Here is a 15572-nt window from a genome sequence, read left to right on the forward strand (position 1 = left end):
AAAGGCTTCACGGCCGGGGGGCTTGGCAAAGAGAACAGTGGGGTCTCTGAGGGAGAGGGCTACTCACGCGTCAAGGCCTCGTTAGCTGAAAGCAAGCCGCGCCTCTCCCCCTCCAACCTGGAGCGCTCGGCCTCCAGAGACGAGGCAAGCTCCTGGCTCTCGAACAGGGCCGTCTCCAGGGACTCCTTCTCTGCTCTGCAACACAGTGGTAAAACGGTTTGAGTGCTGAAAAAAGACCTTTGAACCTTTTAGGTGTAGAAGGTCATAAAGCCCAATAATCCATCACAAGCGTAGTTTCCAAATAAAACCATGTTACTTAAAGACTCTTGTTACACGAGACTCGCTACGCTTTAGAAAGTAAAATTTGTTTAAAAAAGTCAAAATGACCGTAAATACCCGACGGCAGTTGGTTTTATTTAAACAAACACACAGAGATACACCCATGCTTTTGAGGACACTGTGCTCACTTACATTCATTCCTTGCACTCTCAAACTAAACATTACTGATACAAGCCTAACTCCAATTTATGCTGAATGCAAATGCTAAAAAACAAACTGGTGAAGCTGGTTTTAAATATCAAATTGGTCCCAAACATTTCAGAGGTCCAACCACACAAACAAATACGCACAAACACACACACAGACCTCAATGCAACCAGCTCCTGCGTGAAACCACAGGCCTTTCGGTCAGCGGAATTTAGCTTGACATCCAGAGCTGCCTTGTCCTTGGCCAACTCCTCCCTGTCATGGGTAGCTCTCTTTATGGCTGCGGTCTGTGTCTCAAGCTCCTTCTTGCACGCACACAGCTCCTCTGTCACAGATTGCAACTGCCTTTTGACCTGGAGACGAGCACAGGCAGAAAAAAAAAACATTTCTTTACACAACATCATTATAAACATTAAAATATTGCATTTGCAATTCACAACAGACTTATGACAAATACATTTTTGATTATTTTCAGCCAGAGTCTTGTTCGTGACAAGTGGGAGACAGATGGATACCCTCACCTATGGCCATGACCTGCGTGTGGCAACTGAAGGAATGAAATAAAGAAAAACCATGGATATAAGGGCCCACATAGCAACATTGGTATGGATTGGATCTGGCCCACACAATGTGCTTACACATGGCCCACATACCGCAAAGAATGACGGCCCTTCGGTGGCCCAGATCAGGTTTGCCAGAGGTGGCCCACACATGGGCCAGCACAAGACCAGTTGCAGACACACTGGTGGCCCTGTCATTGCCCAGAAGTTTCAGCTCTGGCCCCAGATGTCAGCCTAATGTGTACCTTAATCAAGCCATGTAATAACAACATGTGCATAATAGTTCAAAAGTAACATGACAAAACTCTGTTCAGACAGTGAATGGACTGATTCTTATGTAGCGCTTTTCACTATTCAAGATTACTGAAAGTGTTCTATACAACATGCTACATTCACCCATTTTCTCTAAACCGAGTGCTTCCTAACTAAATTCATACACATTCACACTCTTGGCATGCAGACTGGAGGAGCCAGGGATCGAACCACTAACCTTCCGATCAGTAGGTGACCTGCTCTACCTCCTGAGCTACAACCACCCAGTGGTAAACATGAGTAAACCCTCAATAGGTTTTGGATAAAGTGCCCACTCACAAACCTGTCAAACCTGCATTTGAAACTTTGGCTACCATAGCAGTATAGTATTGCAACAAGACATTTGGATCTTCTAACTAAAATAGGAAAATAGGAACATAAATAGTGCCATCATTGCCAGACCTGGCCCACATCTGGTTGACATACACCCTGCCATGACACCGGTCAGTCAGAAGTGCCAGTTTGATGCCGGATCCGGGCCAGACCTGTTTTCTATGAGCCTGGGCCACATAAACCAAACCACAATCGGCCAGATATGGCATTCCATCGCACAAACAGTGGCTACATTGCCAGACCTGACCCATATCTGGATGACATATGTCTTATCGTGCCAGAAGTCAGCCAGCAGTGCCGGCTTGATACCAGATCCGGGCCAGACCTGCTTGCTATGTGGGGGGCGGGGTGAGGTTCATCTGAAGGGTGTCTGGGTCAGCCTTTAAACAGGGCAACCAACATAGCCCTTGAGTTTAGCGCTGCTGCTCCTTTCCATCTGAAAGCAAATTAGCTGATGTGGTTCAGAGATGCCTTTTGAACAACTTGTATTTCAGCAATATCCAAACTGAAGAAGACACAGGGTAGCAGAGGAGTGGAGAGAGGGACACCATGACTTCAACCAGTGGTTAGTGAAGTCCTGTTGCCATCTTAGTGTCTTGAAATGAGGGGCAGATCTGACTGTGAAACAGAGGACTATCTCATGATTATACCCTGGATAATCCCCTTTTCCGACTCCAAAACTCATCACAATTTGTCAAATAAAGTTCATGTTTGATTGAATATGGCCTAAAAAAAAGCAATCAATTAGTAAATTGTTCCCTGAGGTCACAGAGTAGAGGAGCTGACGGCTATTTTCACACAGACATCTATATATGGAGTCTTTTTGGAACTAGAGCTGTGGCCCCCTGGAGGCCATTACAAAGATTGCGAGTTTAAATAATTTCTTTGGTTTAAGATTTCAGACCTGGAAACTACAGTGATGTGTCTTTTGGGGAGGACAATGAACCTTTTAGGTGGGTGAACCCTGTGAAACATGAAAATTCTAGCAGAAATAAATACTAAACCACTAAAAAATTTGGCTCTAATGATTTTAAATTTAGACAGACCTCCTGCCTCCATAAACATTCATTAGGAGACACAGCGCCCCGTAACAGTATAGTAACTGCACTGAAACATGATTCAACCGTGAAATAATGGAACTAACAAAATGGTTCCAAAAATAAATAATAAATGTCTCACACATCCTTTGTTTTAAGTTTGCAAAGAAAATAAGTTGAAGAATGGACTGAATCATTTTGAGGGAAGGTTTGTTTTTTATTTTAATTTAAAAGCATATTGATTTGCTTCTATAATAAGCACAAGAGCTTTCAGTTCATATGAGTATATGCTGTCGGTTTCTCTCTCTCTCTCTCTCTCTGTCTTGCTCTCAGGTGAAGAGCTGGGCAGAGCTGTCGTTTCTCGGGTTTGTTTCTGCACACATGCAACTCATTACCTTCATCAGTACTAGGTACTTAAGGACCGGCTGTGGCAGTGTCTCCACCAGATTGTCGCCTCCACTTTGGTGGTAAATCGGCCAACCTCGTGTAACTGAGATTTCTGCAAGTTTCGCAAAGTAACTCTTGCGTTTGATCTGCTTCCCAGTTTACCTCCTGGAGTTCCTGCTTTACTGCTTTTGAAACCTCCCTGCTGCCTATAGTGGAGTCAAAAGACCACAGTCGGATTTGTTCTTCATCTGCATTCATGTTTTCTGACTTTCTTTGGAAACAAGTATTTGCCAGCCTGCCTACCAGCTACCCCTCCCTTGTCTCACCCTTCTCCCCGGACAAAGTAAGATTTCTAAGCTGAGAATCATTAAGCAATCTCAGGCAACCTCACAGCTCTGGACTTCATTAACTGATTCTCTCCCATTTCAAAGATTCTCCCAGAGCTCCATTACCGCTGTTAGCAGCCACCTGAGTAACACACGCCCATCTTTTCTTGTCTTACTGTGAATAAAGCTTCCCGGGTCCAACCTTACATTTTTTTTTTTTTATACAAAATATAATACATACAATATATACATATGGAGAAAGAAGCTTCACAGGGTTCCACTCTCACAGCTTCTGTAGGAATTAAAAGGGTAGGTAGCAGCCATATGTTAAAAAGATGCACTTAATTAGTAGATCACTATTAAGTGTCAACAGCTTTTATAAAAGTACAAATTTTGTCTGATCTGGAGCATTACAGTGTGTGTTAACACACAACCAAAGCCTTCCCAGAAGTGTGAATTCACCCCAATGTCAGACTGTCTCATCTCTCTACAGCCTTAGTTAGTGTGTAAAGACTCATCGAAGTACAAGGGGGGCAAAAAAAGAACAAGTATGGCTTATTTGGAAGGGTTGGCAAGAAGAAGCCTCTTCTCTACAACCAATGTGACACCACAATTTGTTCACAAACTTGCATCTTTTGACAGACACAACCAAAGGGGAGATGTTTGACCATAAGACACCACCCCTTTTGGAGAAAAATAACACAGCACAAAAATCTCATATCAACTGTCAACACAATGAAGGAGGGCTGATGATGTGATGCACTTTGCAGTCAAAGAATCAACCACGAACTCCTCTGCATGCCAAAGTTTTTTAGAGTAAAATGTGAGTCCATCTGTATGAAAGCCAAAGCTTGGCCCAAACTGGCTCATGCAACAGGACAATGACCCCAAGAACTGCAGCAAATGTACAACAGAGTGGGAGAAAAAAAGGAATCATGGTTTTGCAATGACAAACTCAAAGTCCAGGCTTCAAGACCATAAGAGAGCTGCGCATATTTAAACACCTGCAAACCACAATGAATTGAAGCAACCCTGTAAAGAAGAGCGGGCCAAAATTCATCCACAACCATGCGAAAGACTGAAAATATCATACAAAAAAAACAATCAACTTATTGCTTATATAAAGGTGGTTCTACAAGCTAGATATTAACTGGCTGTACTAAACTTGCTTTTTCACACGACACTAGTCGGGTGATTCCATATGAAGTCTTTCCAGTGCTGTAACTTGTTCTGAGTAGCCACCTATTCCACATGCTGAGTCTTGAAGTTTAACTTAAAAGACACTTTTGAAGTTTCCACCAGTGAATTATTAGAAAACTGGTCAAACATGCATTGCATCAATGGCTGTTTGTGTTCCTCTACATCAGAGACAATAAGTTGGTGCAGTGTATTGAAACTATTAATTGGTGCTGACCAGTGTTTAAGGTGTGATTAGTCTTATCAGTAAGTACTCAGAATGACCCTAATATACTGTACCAGTTACTGACACACTAGCACACTATATTTAACCAACCCCTGCTACTTCTAATATTTCACTGCGGCAGAATGTTTGAAAAGCAACAATCACTATAATTTGATTTTGGACCAAACAAAAAAAATGAACTCACACTAACTAAATATTAGCACACAATGTCTTTCAGCCTCTCTTTAGGTAAATATTCAAGTGGATGAATTACACCAATGTTATGGATGTGTGTAGGCCCCCAATATGGGGATGAAACATGAGCTCAGTGCGATGCATGCCGCTACAGGGTTTGCTTCATCCAAGTTTGATTTATTTTTACAGATAAGCTATCTAAAAATGTTTGGATGGAATTTGTCAGATTTTTTAGGTTTGTTATATTTTTGCTCAGATCAACATGGATATCCCAGTTTCACATTCAGAACAGATAATACAGCAGGAGAGGATTCTTTTCATTCTTTAGAGGACGGAACAGGGGGATCTGGATCTGCTGAGGAAGAATGGAAATACTTTAGGTGTTAATTTATTGCTGCTTTCACCAAAACTCCTGCTGGATATTATATGTCTGTCTATTTATCTTTTCCAGTTCACATTTGTTCACCAAGGTCCTCTGCTTGTTATGTCCCAAGTTACATATAAAACACACAGTGGAGCGCTGCATATCAAATGTGAGAGGAAAAAACACAGCAGATGCATCCAGGACCTCCTATGCATTTTAATGTGACAACAAGCTCCGTGAACCTGCTGAAAGCTGTTAATAACATCAGCCAATTCTCCAAGGCGTCGGGAGTAGGGAGGAGCGTGAGCGGCCTGACCTGCGAGCGCTTCTCCAGGGCCTGAGCTTTCTCCTTCTGCAGGAGACTCAGCTCTGCTTCTAGCTTCTGGCAGAGATCCTGCAAGTGGCTGTGGGAGCTCTCCAGGGCTTGCTTCTCGGCGAGCAGATCCATCATCTCCTTTTGTGCCCGCGCTGCATCCTCTCTGGCTGCTGCCCGCTCCGCCTCGGCTTCCCGTCTACGTTCACAGAGCTCCCTCTTCTCTCCTTCTGTCTGGAAGGGAAGCCAGGATATTTCATTTTACTTCCTTTCCTTCTAGTAGCAAGTCTGCTTGGTTACACCTCTGGGCACTTATTTATTTTCTAAATTAACTTTAATTTCAGCAATCACCAGGATACAAAAACTGCAGGTATAGAGTAGAGCTATATGACTTTGTGAGACCAAGAGAAATTTTCCAAGTCAATAATATCAAATAATATGCTCTTGATCAAAATCAACCCTATAGTCTTTATATATTAGTTATATGATTTATATACTGTAAGTTTGGGAGCACCTGATGACAGATCTGTGACTCACAGTGCAGCACACAGCAGAGCAAGTTAGTCATCTCACCTCGTGCTCTCTACTTTTTTTGTATGTTATGGGGGAACTGCATGGCTACTGACCTCCAGCAGAATACGACTGAGCTCCACCTTGTCTTTTGCTAAGCCTTCACTAAGGGCGGCCATTTTGTCGAGAGAATCTTTCAGCGCCGCCTCCTGATTCTGGAGTTTGTTGAAGGCCAGTTCCTGCGCAGCACTCTGAGACTCAATCTGCAGAGTGATTCAAATAATATTAAAAGAATTATGACAGATCTCAGAGAAACTTTGCAAAACTTGCGCTGAGGAGCTGAGTTGTTAACCTTGGAGAGAGCCAGAGTGAGGCTGGCCTTGTCATCCTCCAACACCTCCTTCTGCAGGGTGATTTGGCTCAGAGCCTCCTTCACCATCACAAGCTCCCTGCGCAGATCCGAGTGCTTCCCTTCGAGCTCCTGCAAACTCCTCTCACTGAAACAGAAATTATATCACATGTTTAACTCCCCACCACTGTTCTGCTGGTCTCACACACGATCCCTTTAACAGTAATCCATCTGTACTTTAAAAAAAAATGAAGAAATGTTGGCATAAGTGCCGAGTTTTCTTTTTTCTGTTTTTCTTGTTTTTTGTTCAATTGCATGTCCTTCTCCAATTCTCAGCTAATCAAATTTTTTAGCCCAAGAAACCCTGAAAATGGGAAAGAAAAGTATCCCTCATGCATGAGTTCAGTAATGCTATGTAAATCATTTACATTTTCATCCAAATGTCATGTGGGTGCATTGCCGGCTGGAGAATGACATGTGTTACTGATCTGAACTCTAAACAAACGGGGCTTGAAAACAATCACGCCTGTCAGGATGTGCTTTGTGTAATGGTCATTCTCTGTGATCTTGCTGTACCCTCTTTGGGCCTCCGTGTTCTGGCGTGCCAGCTGCATCTCTAGATCCTCCCTTTGCTGCCTCAGGAGATCCCTCTGTCTCTGAAGTTCTAGCGAGGAGCTCCGTAGTACCTCCATCTCAGCACGCTGGGAGTCCACTTCCTGCTGAAGCCCCGACAGCAGCTTCTCCAGGCTGCTTTTTTCACTGTGTGATGTGGTGAAAGAAATAAGCAGTGGACATGAAAGAGACAAAGCATGTTCAATAGCTTTCTAAATGCCAAAATCAAAGTGTAGTCAAGAAAAAGAAGTAGAAGTACTTGGTGAGGATGTACCTGGAGATGAGCTCCAGTGAGCGGTGATATCTGTTGCTGTCCCTGAGGCTTTCTTCCAGAGCTTTTTTATCCTCCTGACTTTCCCGCCTCACATCCTGAATCTTCTGCTCCAACTCTCTCCTCTCAGCATCCCTCTCTTGCTGGTGTTCGCGCAGTGTATCCACTTGCTCCAGAGCAGCCCCCAAACGTGCACGTAGCTCCTGCAGGTTATATGTCAGTGTGAGTGATTGAGCTTTTTATGCTTGAAAGGCTGCAACATAAAAATTCACATAACACAGAGTTACATGAGAAGAAACAATGAGAGAGACACAGACAACCATTCACACTCATTCATACCTGAAGCTGATTTAGAATCGCCAATACAATTCATTAAATTCTACCCATACAACGCCACATTACAACAAGTCGCCAAGTCACAACAACAGTCACTTTAAGGCGCTTTAAGCCAAAGGATTCAAACCCACGATTCTGAGTTTAGACTGTGACACTTGCAGAGGATGTAAAAGTACTACATTTCCACGTTGCATCAACAGATCTTAAATGTGTTTTTCAGCCCTGAAAATTTCACATTCTCCTGGATTTGTAAAGCTACAATGGCTCAAAAATGCTGCAAAAATGAACTGACTCTGAACCTGCGAAGTTTCCGTTATGTGCTTTGTGGCCCTGTTACTTGGAAAATATTCAGAATGTGAAGGTATGAAAGTTTTTCATGTCTTTATTAAACACCCTAAAAACAAATCAGCTGATTCTGATCAGTCCAGCTGAGGTAGGAACTTTTTTAACTTTTTAACTTTTTAAACTTTTTTTTAAGTTTTAACTTTTTTAAGTTGACAAATATGACAAATAATGATCACAGAAAAAGTAAAAAAATGAAAAAAAAAATCACTTCATAGTAGCTTATAGTAGTAGTTAATGTCCTCACAGTTTTGTGTAGCTCATTCCATTTATAGGCAATAAACTATTTAAACTATTTAAAGTTCATTGTGGATAAGAGGACTAGGTAATGTTAAAGCATGTAATCAAAGACACAAACCTGCAAGGCAAACACACTCTTAACACATAAACACATGTGTTACGTGTGTTTATAAACACAAAACTGTTATTACAAAGTGGGGAGATTGTTGTTTCTTTGAAATTACATACTACAAGTATATGCCCAAAAGTTTGACTTTTGCAGATATAAATTAGAAGAAGCGCACAGACTGTGTGTTAGATAACTGTTATACCTGTGTTTGTTTCTGGTGTTTGGAGAGAGCATTCTGTACTGATATCACAGTAGCGTTCCTAAGAGGAGAACGGCCATGAAGAGGCGAGGATGACACACTCTCAGGGCCACAGCCGTCCCCCTCACTGCTCACTAACTATAAAGAAATTATAGTAAAAATAAAAGGCATTATTGACTTCATTGCATAACAGCTTCACAATCTAATTCACTACTTTGTTTTGTTCCGACCTGGTGAACATGGTGTAAAATCTTTTGGAGGGCTTGGATCTCTGTGTGGAGTATTTCCATCTCTGCTTTATCCTCGGTTCGCCTTGTCTCCTGAGCAGGAAACCATTTAAGTCAGATAAGCAGCGTACATGGAGTAAGTCTGACATTCCCCAGACTGCAGCCCTCTAGACTAGGAAGTTATGGACTTTATCAAGCCTCAGGTCCAGACTAGAGCCAATTTAGCTATCTGTCACCTCCTACCATATATTCCCAAGGTCCTACCATCCTGTCCAGACTGATCTGCATGGTGTTGAGGCTGATATCTTTCTCACTGTTCTGGCTTTGGAGGTGCTTCATTGTGTCGGTCAGTTCCAGGATTCTAGATAGACCATGAAAAGAGGGTTCAGGAGAGTTCAGGAGACATCAAGGAGAAGACAGAAAGAGACTGGGATGTACTCCTCCCTCTAGACCATCAATGCTATCATGTTCTGCTCATAGTCTACAAGAGATGGCACAAAAGACTTGATTCCCATTACTAGATAAAAGAACTAGATTTACTCCATATATAAAGGTTTGGGGTTTCATCAAAAGGATTATACTTGTCTTTTCATTCAGGCATAGAAAAATAAGAATTTCCTAAATGATCAACCAATCGCACTGCACATGACCTTGAAGCCAGTATTCCTGTTTCAGTTTATGAAAATGGAATAGTGACGGCCCAGAGCAGTTAGTCTAACCCACAGATTGAGTTACTCAGTTACTATATTCAGTCTGAAACCAGCGGTGGATGGTTGTTAAACAAAATGAAGGTAACCATAGGACATTTTCACAAAGGAACACAAGAACCACATTAAGTTAAAAGACAGACATGGTAGATTTCTTTTAGGTATGTTGCTTTTTGAGAATAAAGTCAATAAAAAGTTGAAATGTCAGGAATAAAGCTGAGCTGAAAAAATAAAAGTTAGAGGAAGAAGAGTTTTGGCATTTTGAGAATAAAGTTAAAGCTTTGAGAGAAAAAGTAAAAAGTCAATATTACACTTTACATTTCAAGAATAAAGTTAACTCAGTAGATTTCACCTCGTTTTCATCATCTTGACTTTTATCTAAACATCTCGACTTTGTTCTTGATATTAATATTGACATCCCGACATTAATTCTGAGATGTTGACTTTAACTTTACCATCTTGTACTTAATCTTGACACGTTGACTTTAATCTTGACATTTGTACTTGGGGAGGCCTTTACCTGGAATTGAGTTTGACTTTCTCTGCATCGCACTGAGCCTGAAGCTGCATAGCCTCTTTCAGCTTGTCCTTCAGCTGCCTCTCCAGAGCGGACATCTCCACACCACCACAGGGGCTTCCTTGTGTTACTCTGGCCTCTAAATTCATACAGGCAGCGTGCAGCTGCCGGCTAGCTGCGACACACTCGGTACGCATATCAGACAGAGTTCTGTTGAAAATAAGGATTGCAGAATGTGTTATGACATTTGAAATTATTTAAAGCATAAGAAAAGCGGATGATGGTTACATTCAGTTGCAAACTTTTATCCTAATTTTTTTTTAAAAAGATGATGAATGCCTCTCATGATTAAGCTCTGAGAACTGAGCTCTCTTTGAAGTGTCTTAAGTTTAAGTTGCAGCTCAGCATCTGACATGACAAAGCTGTCTATGAACTGAGCACTGACTATAAAAGCAAAGTACTCTACAATACAGTGGTTCAGCACTATAGAAGCCAAGTCTCCCTGAAGACAACAGCTTAGGCTTCGTCCTGATGGATGATTTTAACAGTGAGTGCAGGCACCTTGAGCAGTATTTCCCCACAGTGAGAAACAATAAGCAGGGGCCAATGACCTTGTTGACCTGCTCCACTTTGATGTGTGGCTGAGAGAGGTGGATTGTTGTCACAGTTGTGAGACTCACAGGAGAAGGTGGGGGTTTTGTGGAATTCTGACTTGCCGGAGGGATTCTGGCAGCACGCCACACTCACCTGTCAGTGAACGTCCTTAGCTGGGTGAAACTGCTCCGCAGGGAGGCGGCCTGGCGCCACAGCGCTCTGACATGAGCCTGTTCCCGACTCAACCGGGAGGCACACGTCTGCAGAGACAAGCAGCAAACCGGAGTAGAACCTGGCGTTAAGGTGGTGTGGGCTGCTTATAGCAACCTTTAATTTTATTGTGATCCCAAGCAGATGCAATAATAGAACTCCTGGACTCACGCTGGCAAACATACAAATAATTGGATTTCCCTGAATCAACAGATGTAGCCCATTTACAGCACGAACGCCAGATTGTTTGCACAAAATTTTCCTCCCCCTCAGCAGTTGGAATGTTTTCACAGGAAACAACAACTCAAAAATCATAGCAGTGAAATGAACAGGGAATGAGAATGAATTGACAAAACTGGCTATGAATGGAATTCCCACCCCATGTGAACTCAACAGGAGTTTAATTGCACAATCTCTATACAGAAAGGGATGAACCCCGTTGCCTTTCTGCCTCAAGCACCTCATTCCTGAGGTTTTTCTCACCTCTTGCTCTCTCCGCAAACGAGTATCACACGACTCGGCATCTTCACGGGCCTTCCATAAGCTCTCGGTTAGCCCCTTGTTGACAGTGCCCACCTGGTCCAGCTGTTCCCGCAGCATGGAATTCACTTGGCTGAGGCTGGCACTCCTGGAAAAAACCCATCGTATGACAAAGTGACAAATAGCCGTGTTGACAGCCTCCTATAAACCCTGTCACAGAACCCAAACTTCTTATAGTCAGCATTATCACTCAAACATATATTTCTTTTAGATCCACACTTGCCAGCTGCGCTTACAGGGTAAACATGTGTGACAGTTTTACAATATCTGTGTTGAATAAGATTTAATATCAACCAGATCTGCCTGTAGAGTCATTTACCAAATGTTTACATCATTCTCACACTCAACACACACCCTCTTACAGTAAAGCACGCTACATTGTTTTGCTTGGTTATCTGTCTGAGAGGCAGCCAAACCCTTGTTTGCATGAATGGGATGATATCGAGTTAAAAGGGAACTGACATGTGAGGAAAGAGGGATTCAATAATGAGGACTTGTAAGTGGTAGCTGTGGGACTTATCTCTACACTATACTTATATTACACAAAGTGCTAAAGTGAACAGAGCTTGGTAACTCTGCAATAAGTGAGATATTTAGGCAATAAAAATGACTGATTGCTGGCAGACTTTGCACCACGGGTATTTCAAATAAAGCTCCATAATTGTATAAATCACTAGGCATTAAAATCTGGCCTCGGCTCCAGAGGTTGGCCCACGTTTAATGTGGAGCATTATTAAAATGTTCTGGAGAACAGAGTCAAAACAGTCCCACTAATTTTCTCTGACAAATTGGATGCCGAGGTCATTTGCCAAGGGCAGGTTTCAGCCTCTCCCTTGCAGCACGGGGAAAGGAAGAACTGCAGGGAAGCTCGAGCGACTACTGGGAATATCTCTGATCCAAACATTTCTCAGAAATATTTCAACTTGATTTCTGCTTCTCAAGACGAAACAGAAAAAGAAAACAGAAGCAAATTTCTTGCATCCCTCCCTTCTGATACAGCTTTTCTGATTTATGGATTTTTACTTTGTGCACTTTTTACAGTGTTATGTATTAATTATAAGTAGAAGACACATTTTTTTATTGCCTGTGTAACATGGGTACCTCCACTGCATAGTGCCCACCACTCACCTTTTCTGTTCCTCTTCCAGCTGAGCTGACTTATTCTGGATAGCTACGTTGAGATCCTGCTCAACCCGCTGCAGGTACTCGACTTTGTCTAGGTGGCCCTGCAGCTGAACAAACACACAAAACTACTACGGGCATCCTGATAACCATGAGGCCATATACAAAAATCACCATAATTACAGTGTACTAATCAAAAGTCTCTGCGTGGGCTTTGCAATCTGATACATTTAAGTGCATTTGAATAAAAGTGGGACATAATAAAGTTTACCTGTGTGTCTAAAACAGCTTATACACTATATAATGCAGTACATTTAGTGTTTGACATTTTCCAGGGGTAAAAGACAATGCCAATAAATGCAGTTCCTCTAATGGCCACTTGAGGTTAGTACCAAAACTGAGCTAAAATTTACAGCCTGGTATCTTTGATTTATAGGTGTTCCCACACGGGCGGCTTTAGCCAATCATTGCCCTCAGGCCTCAGTGAAATCAGTACACTTAACCTCAGCCATTTTAAAAAAATCATTTTAATAGGGTTTTCTTGGTACAGACCACCCAGGAAGATTGTGCTTAACTTTTGGTGAGGGAAATTGTAGTGTTTTATTTATATTACTTATCACTAATTAGAAGATGTTGTGTTTGTGCATCTGTACAATTTCTGGACATGGCTTGTTTACAAAGCTTGTTAGTGTTAGCTAATAAAATTCAAAATAAGGTTACTCCTGCATCCAAGACAAGCAACACGGAGCAGACAAATGCTAACACTAAAGCTTCAGTGTTAAAAACCAGTGGGTCACAGAGGCTACATACATCTTTTATATAAATGGAACTAAAAAAGTGGTACTTTCTGAAAGCAAGTCCACAGAGCAGAGAAGCATCAAAAATCTAACTTTGCCCAAGTTAACAGCTGTCAAAGATCACACAAAAACAGAGTCTACTGCTTATTAAACAGTGAATTCATTAGTAATGGTGATACTGTATATTGAGTAGTAAAATGGTATAGGTAAAATACCAATATTTGCTCAAACCCAATACATTTACAATATGCTCATTTGTCTGAAAACCTAAACGTGATTCTAAAATAAATTCCAGATTGAGTTATAATAGCTAATAGTTTTAAATTATATTTAAATTAATTTTGAATAATTATTTTGTGTGAGATTAAAAAGGGCAAAAATGTAAAACATTACTTTTTTAATTATTTGACTGTAATGCAATTGTGATAATAATTAAGACTGACTTTATCAATATCACCCGGCATTGTGCCACATTCCTTCTTTATCAGGCGAGATCATTTGCATTTGAAATTTATAAAAAACAAAGAGCTTAATAAGATTGTTTTAAACATGCATCATCAGCTTAACAGTCAGTTGGGTGTAAGGCGCAAATGAACCTCTAGATGACTCTAGTAGGCTTATAAAACTTAAATTTTTAATTTATACCGAAGCAGTACTGATTCTAATACTGTTGTAAAAACACACCAACAATCTCATCTTTTCAGTTTCCGAAGTCTTCTCCAGAACTTGCTCTTCAAGTTCCCCACATCTCTTCTTATACTGAATCACCTTATATAAGACAAATGCAAGACGGATGGTTAGGAAGCTTCAAGGCATACGTGTAGAGGTGTCTAAACTGTGAGATCCATTTCTAGCTACCTTGGTCTGCAGCTTCTGAACAAGTTGGACTTGTCTCTGTTGGGCTTCCTGATAGGCCAGCAGTTTTTGCCTATAGGCTCTCTCCTTGTTCTGTGGATGCATGGCTTCTGTTGATACACTGTGCTGGTCTGAGTCCACCACTGGCTGCAACATCAGTATCTGATCAAGCTGGAGTAGAGCAACAAACAAATACAACAAAGCAACAGAGCCTTAGAAGGATGCACATTATTGTGCACATCACACATGGCCTTTGAATTCATTTACCAGTTTATCAGAAGGACTTTGAGAAGTTTCAGAAGTCTTTTCTCTATAAAACCTAAACTTTATTTTATTTACAGAGTTTCAGAGAAGCCTTGAACTCTCTCTGCTGTATGGTACTCACTGTAAAATCACCCACTATTCATAAAGACAGGAGTTTTTGCAAAGTGCAACAAAAGGCTACCTTAATATTTATTTATTTTATAGACTATTACTCTTGTATTCCTGTTTACTGCAGACACAGAAGCAGTAAAGTTCAGGTATCTCAGGTGTTTTGTTAGTGAGTGGGGGAAGAATGGAGCAGAAGGAACAGTGCAGTAATATGGATGGAGCTTGGGCTTTCATTGCTCTATCATAACCTAAAGTTCCAGTTAAGGTGTTTCAGGCGTCCAACTGGGAAGCAATCCTGGATTATGTCTCTTTCCTGCTTTGGGAATGTGTCAGTTTCCCTCCTGGACAGCTTAAGGAGGTAACTGGGGAGAAGGAGGTCTGGACACCTCCGGTTAGACTGCTGTCTCTGCAACCTGGACTCAGATATGTGGCAGAAAATAGATGAATGCAGGTCTATCTTATATAATCAGTAGCTACTGTATAAAATATTCACATAATTTGTCACGGACCCGGTTCCGGGGACTCGGGGTGGACTATAATTATTATAATTATTATTATTATTATTTTGTGATGTGTGTGTCTTCTGCACAATGCTGTCATGTCTGTGTTCCACTTATTGTATGTGTAGGCAGGGTGTGTGTGTGTGTGTATATGTGTGTGGCTGTAGGATGGATGACAGGCACTTGCAGGCCTAATGGGTGTGGCCCTGCTGGAGGACTGGCCACACCTGAAGTCCCTGCCACACACCTGCTGCTGATCAGGGCTCGTCGGGGGAGCTATTTAGGAGAGTGTTGGAGCTCCCACCGGTGTGGGATCATTGCGTTACATCCCAAGTTAGTGTGCGTCAGTGTACGGTAGTGCAGATCGTGTATGCCCGCGGGGGTCAGTGTTGACGGCTGCTTCTGTTATTTTCCTGCAGGCGGAACGAGGAATCAGAAGGACAGCACG

General features: G+C 41.8%; 1 protein-coding gene across 6 annotated transcripts in view; it reads right to left on the minus strand.

Moving 5' to 3' along the window:
* crocc2 (ciliary rootlet coiled-coil, rootletin family member 2) overlaps positions 1–15572 on the minus strand; it is a 43212-nt gene that overhangs the window by 14899 nt on the left and 12741 nt on the right. For 5 of the 6 annotated variants that reach the window (XM_076880052.1, XM_076880053.1, XM_012919571.4 and 2 more), the window contains exons 4-19: positions 14256–14423; positions 14082–14165; positions 12607–12710; positions 11422–11566; positions 10882–10988; positions 10138–10344; positions 9154–9271; positions 8914–9003; positions 8687–8821; positions 7461–7660; positions 7151–7333; positions 6578–6722; positions 6342–6488; positions 5719–5949; positions 646–839; positions 68–195 (exon numbers count right to left, since the gene is read on the minus strand). In XM_076880052.1, the coding sequence (XP_076736167.1) occupies positions 68–195; positions 646–839; positions 5719–5949; positions 6342–6488; positions 6578–6722; positions 7151–7333; positions 7461–7660; positions 8687–8821; positions 8914–9003; positions 9154–9271; positions 10138–10344; positions 10882–10988; positions 11422–11566; positions 12607–12710; positions 14082–14165; positions 14256–14423 (2386 nt within the window). The remainder of the gene's footprint in view (positions 1–67; positions 196–645; positions 840–5718; positions 5950–6341; positions 6489–6577; positions 6723–7150; positions 7334–7460; positions 7661–8686; positions 8822–8913; positions 9004–9153; positions 9272–10137; positions 10345–10881; positions 10989–11421; positions 11567–12606; positions 12711–14081; positions 14166–14255; positions 14424–15572) is intronic. The other variant, XM_004552849.4, reaches the window with a different exon arrangement.

The sequence above is a fragment of the Maylandia zebra genome, linkage group LG23 (genome assembly GCF_041146795.1).
Source record: "Maylandia zebra isolate NMK-2024a linkage group LG23, Mzebra_GT3a, whole genome shotgun sequence".
Taxonomy (NCBI): Eukaryota; Metazoa; Chordata; class Actinopteri; order Cichliformes; family Cichlidae; genus Maylandia; species Maylandia zebra.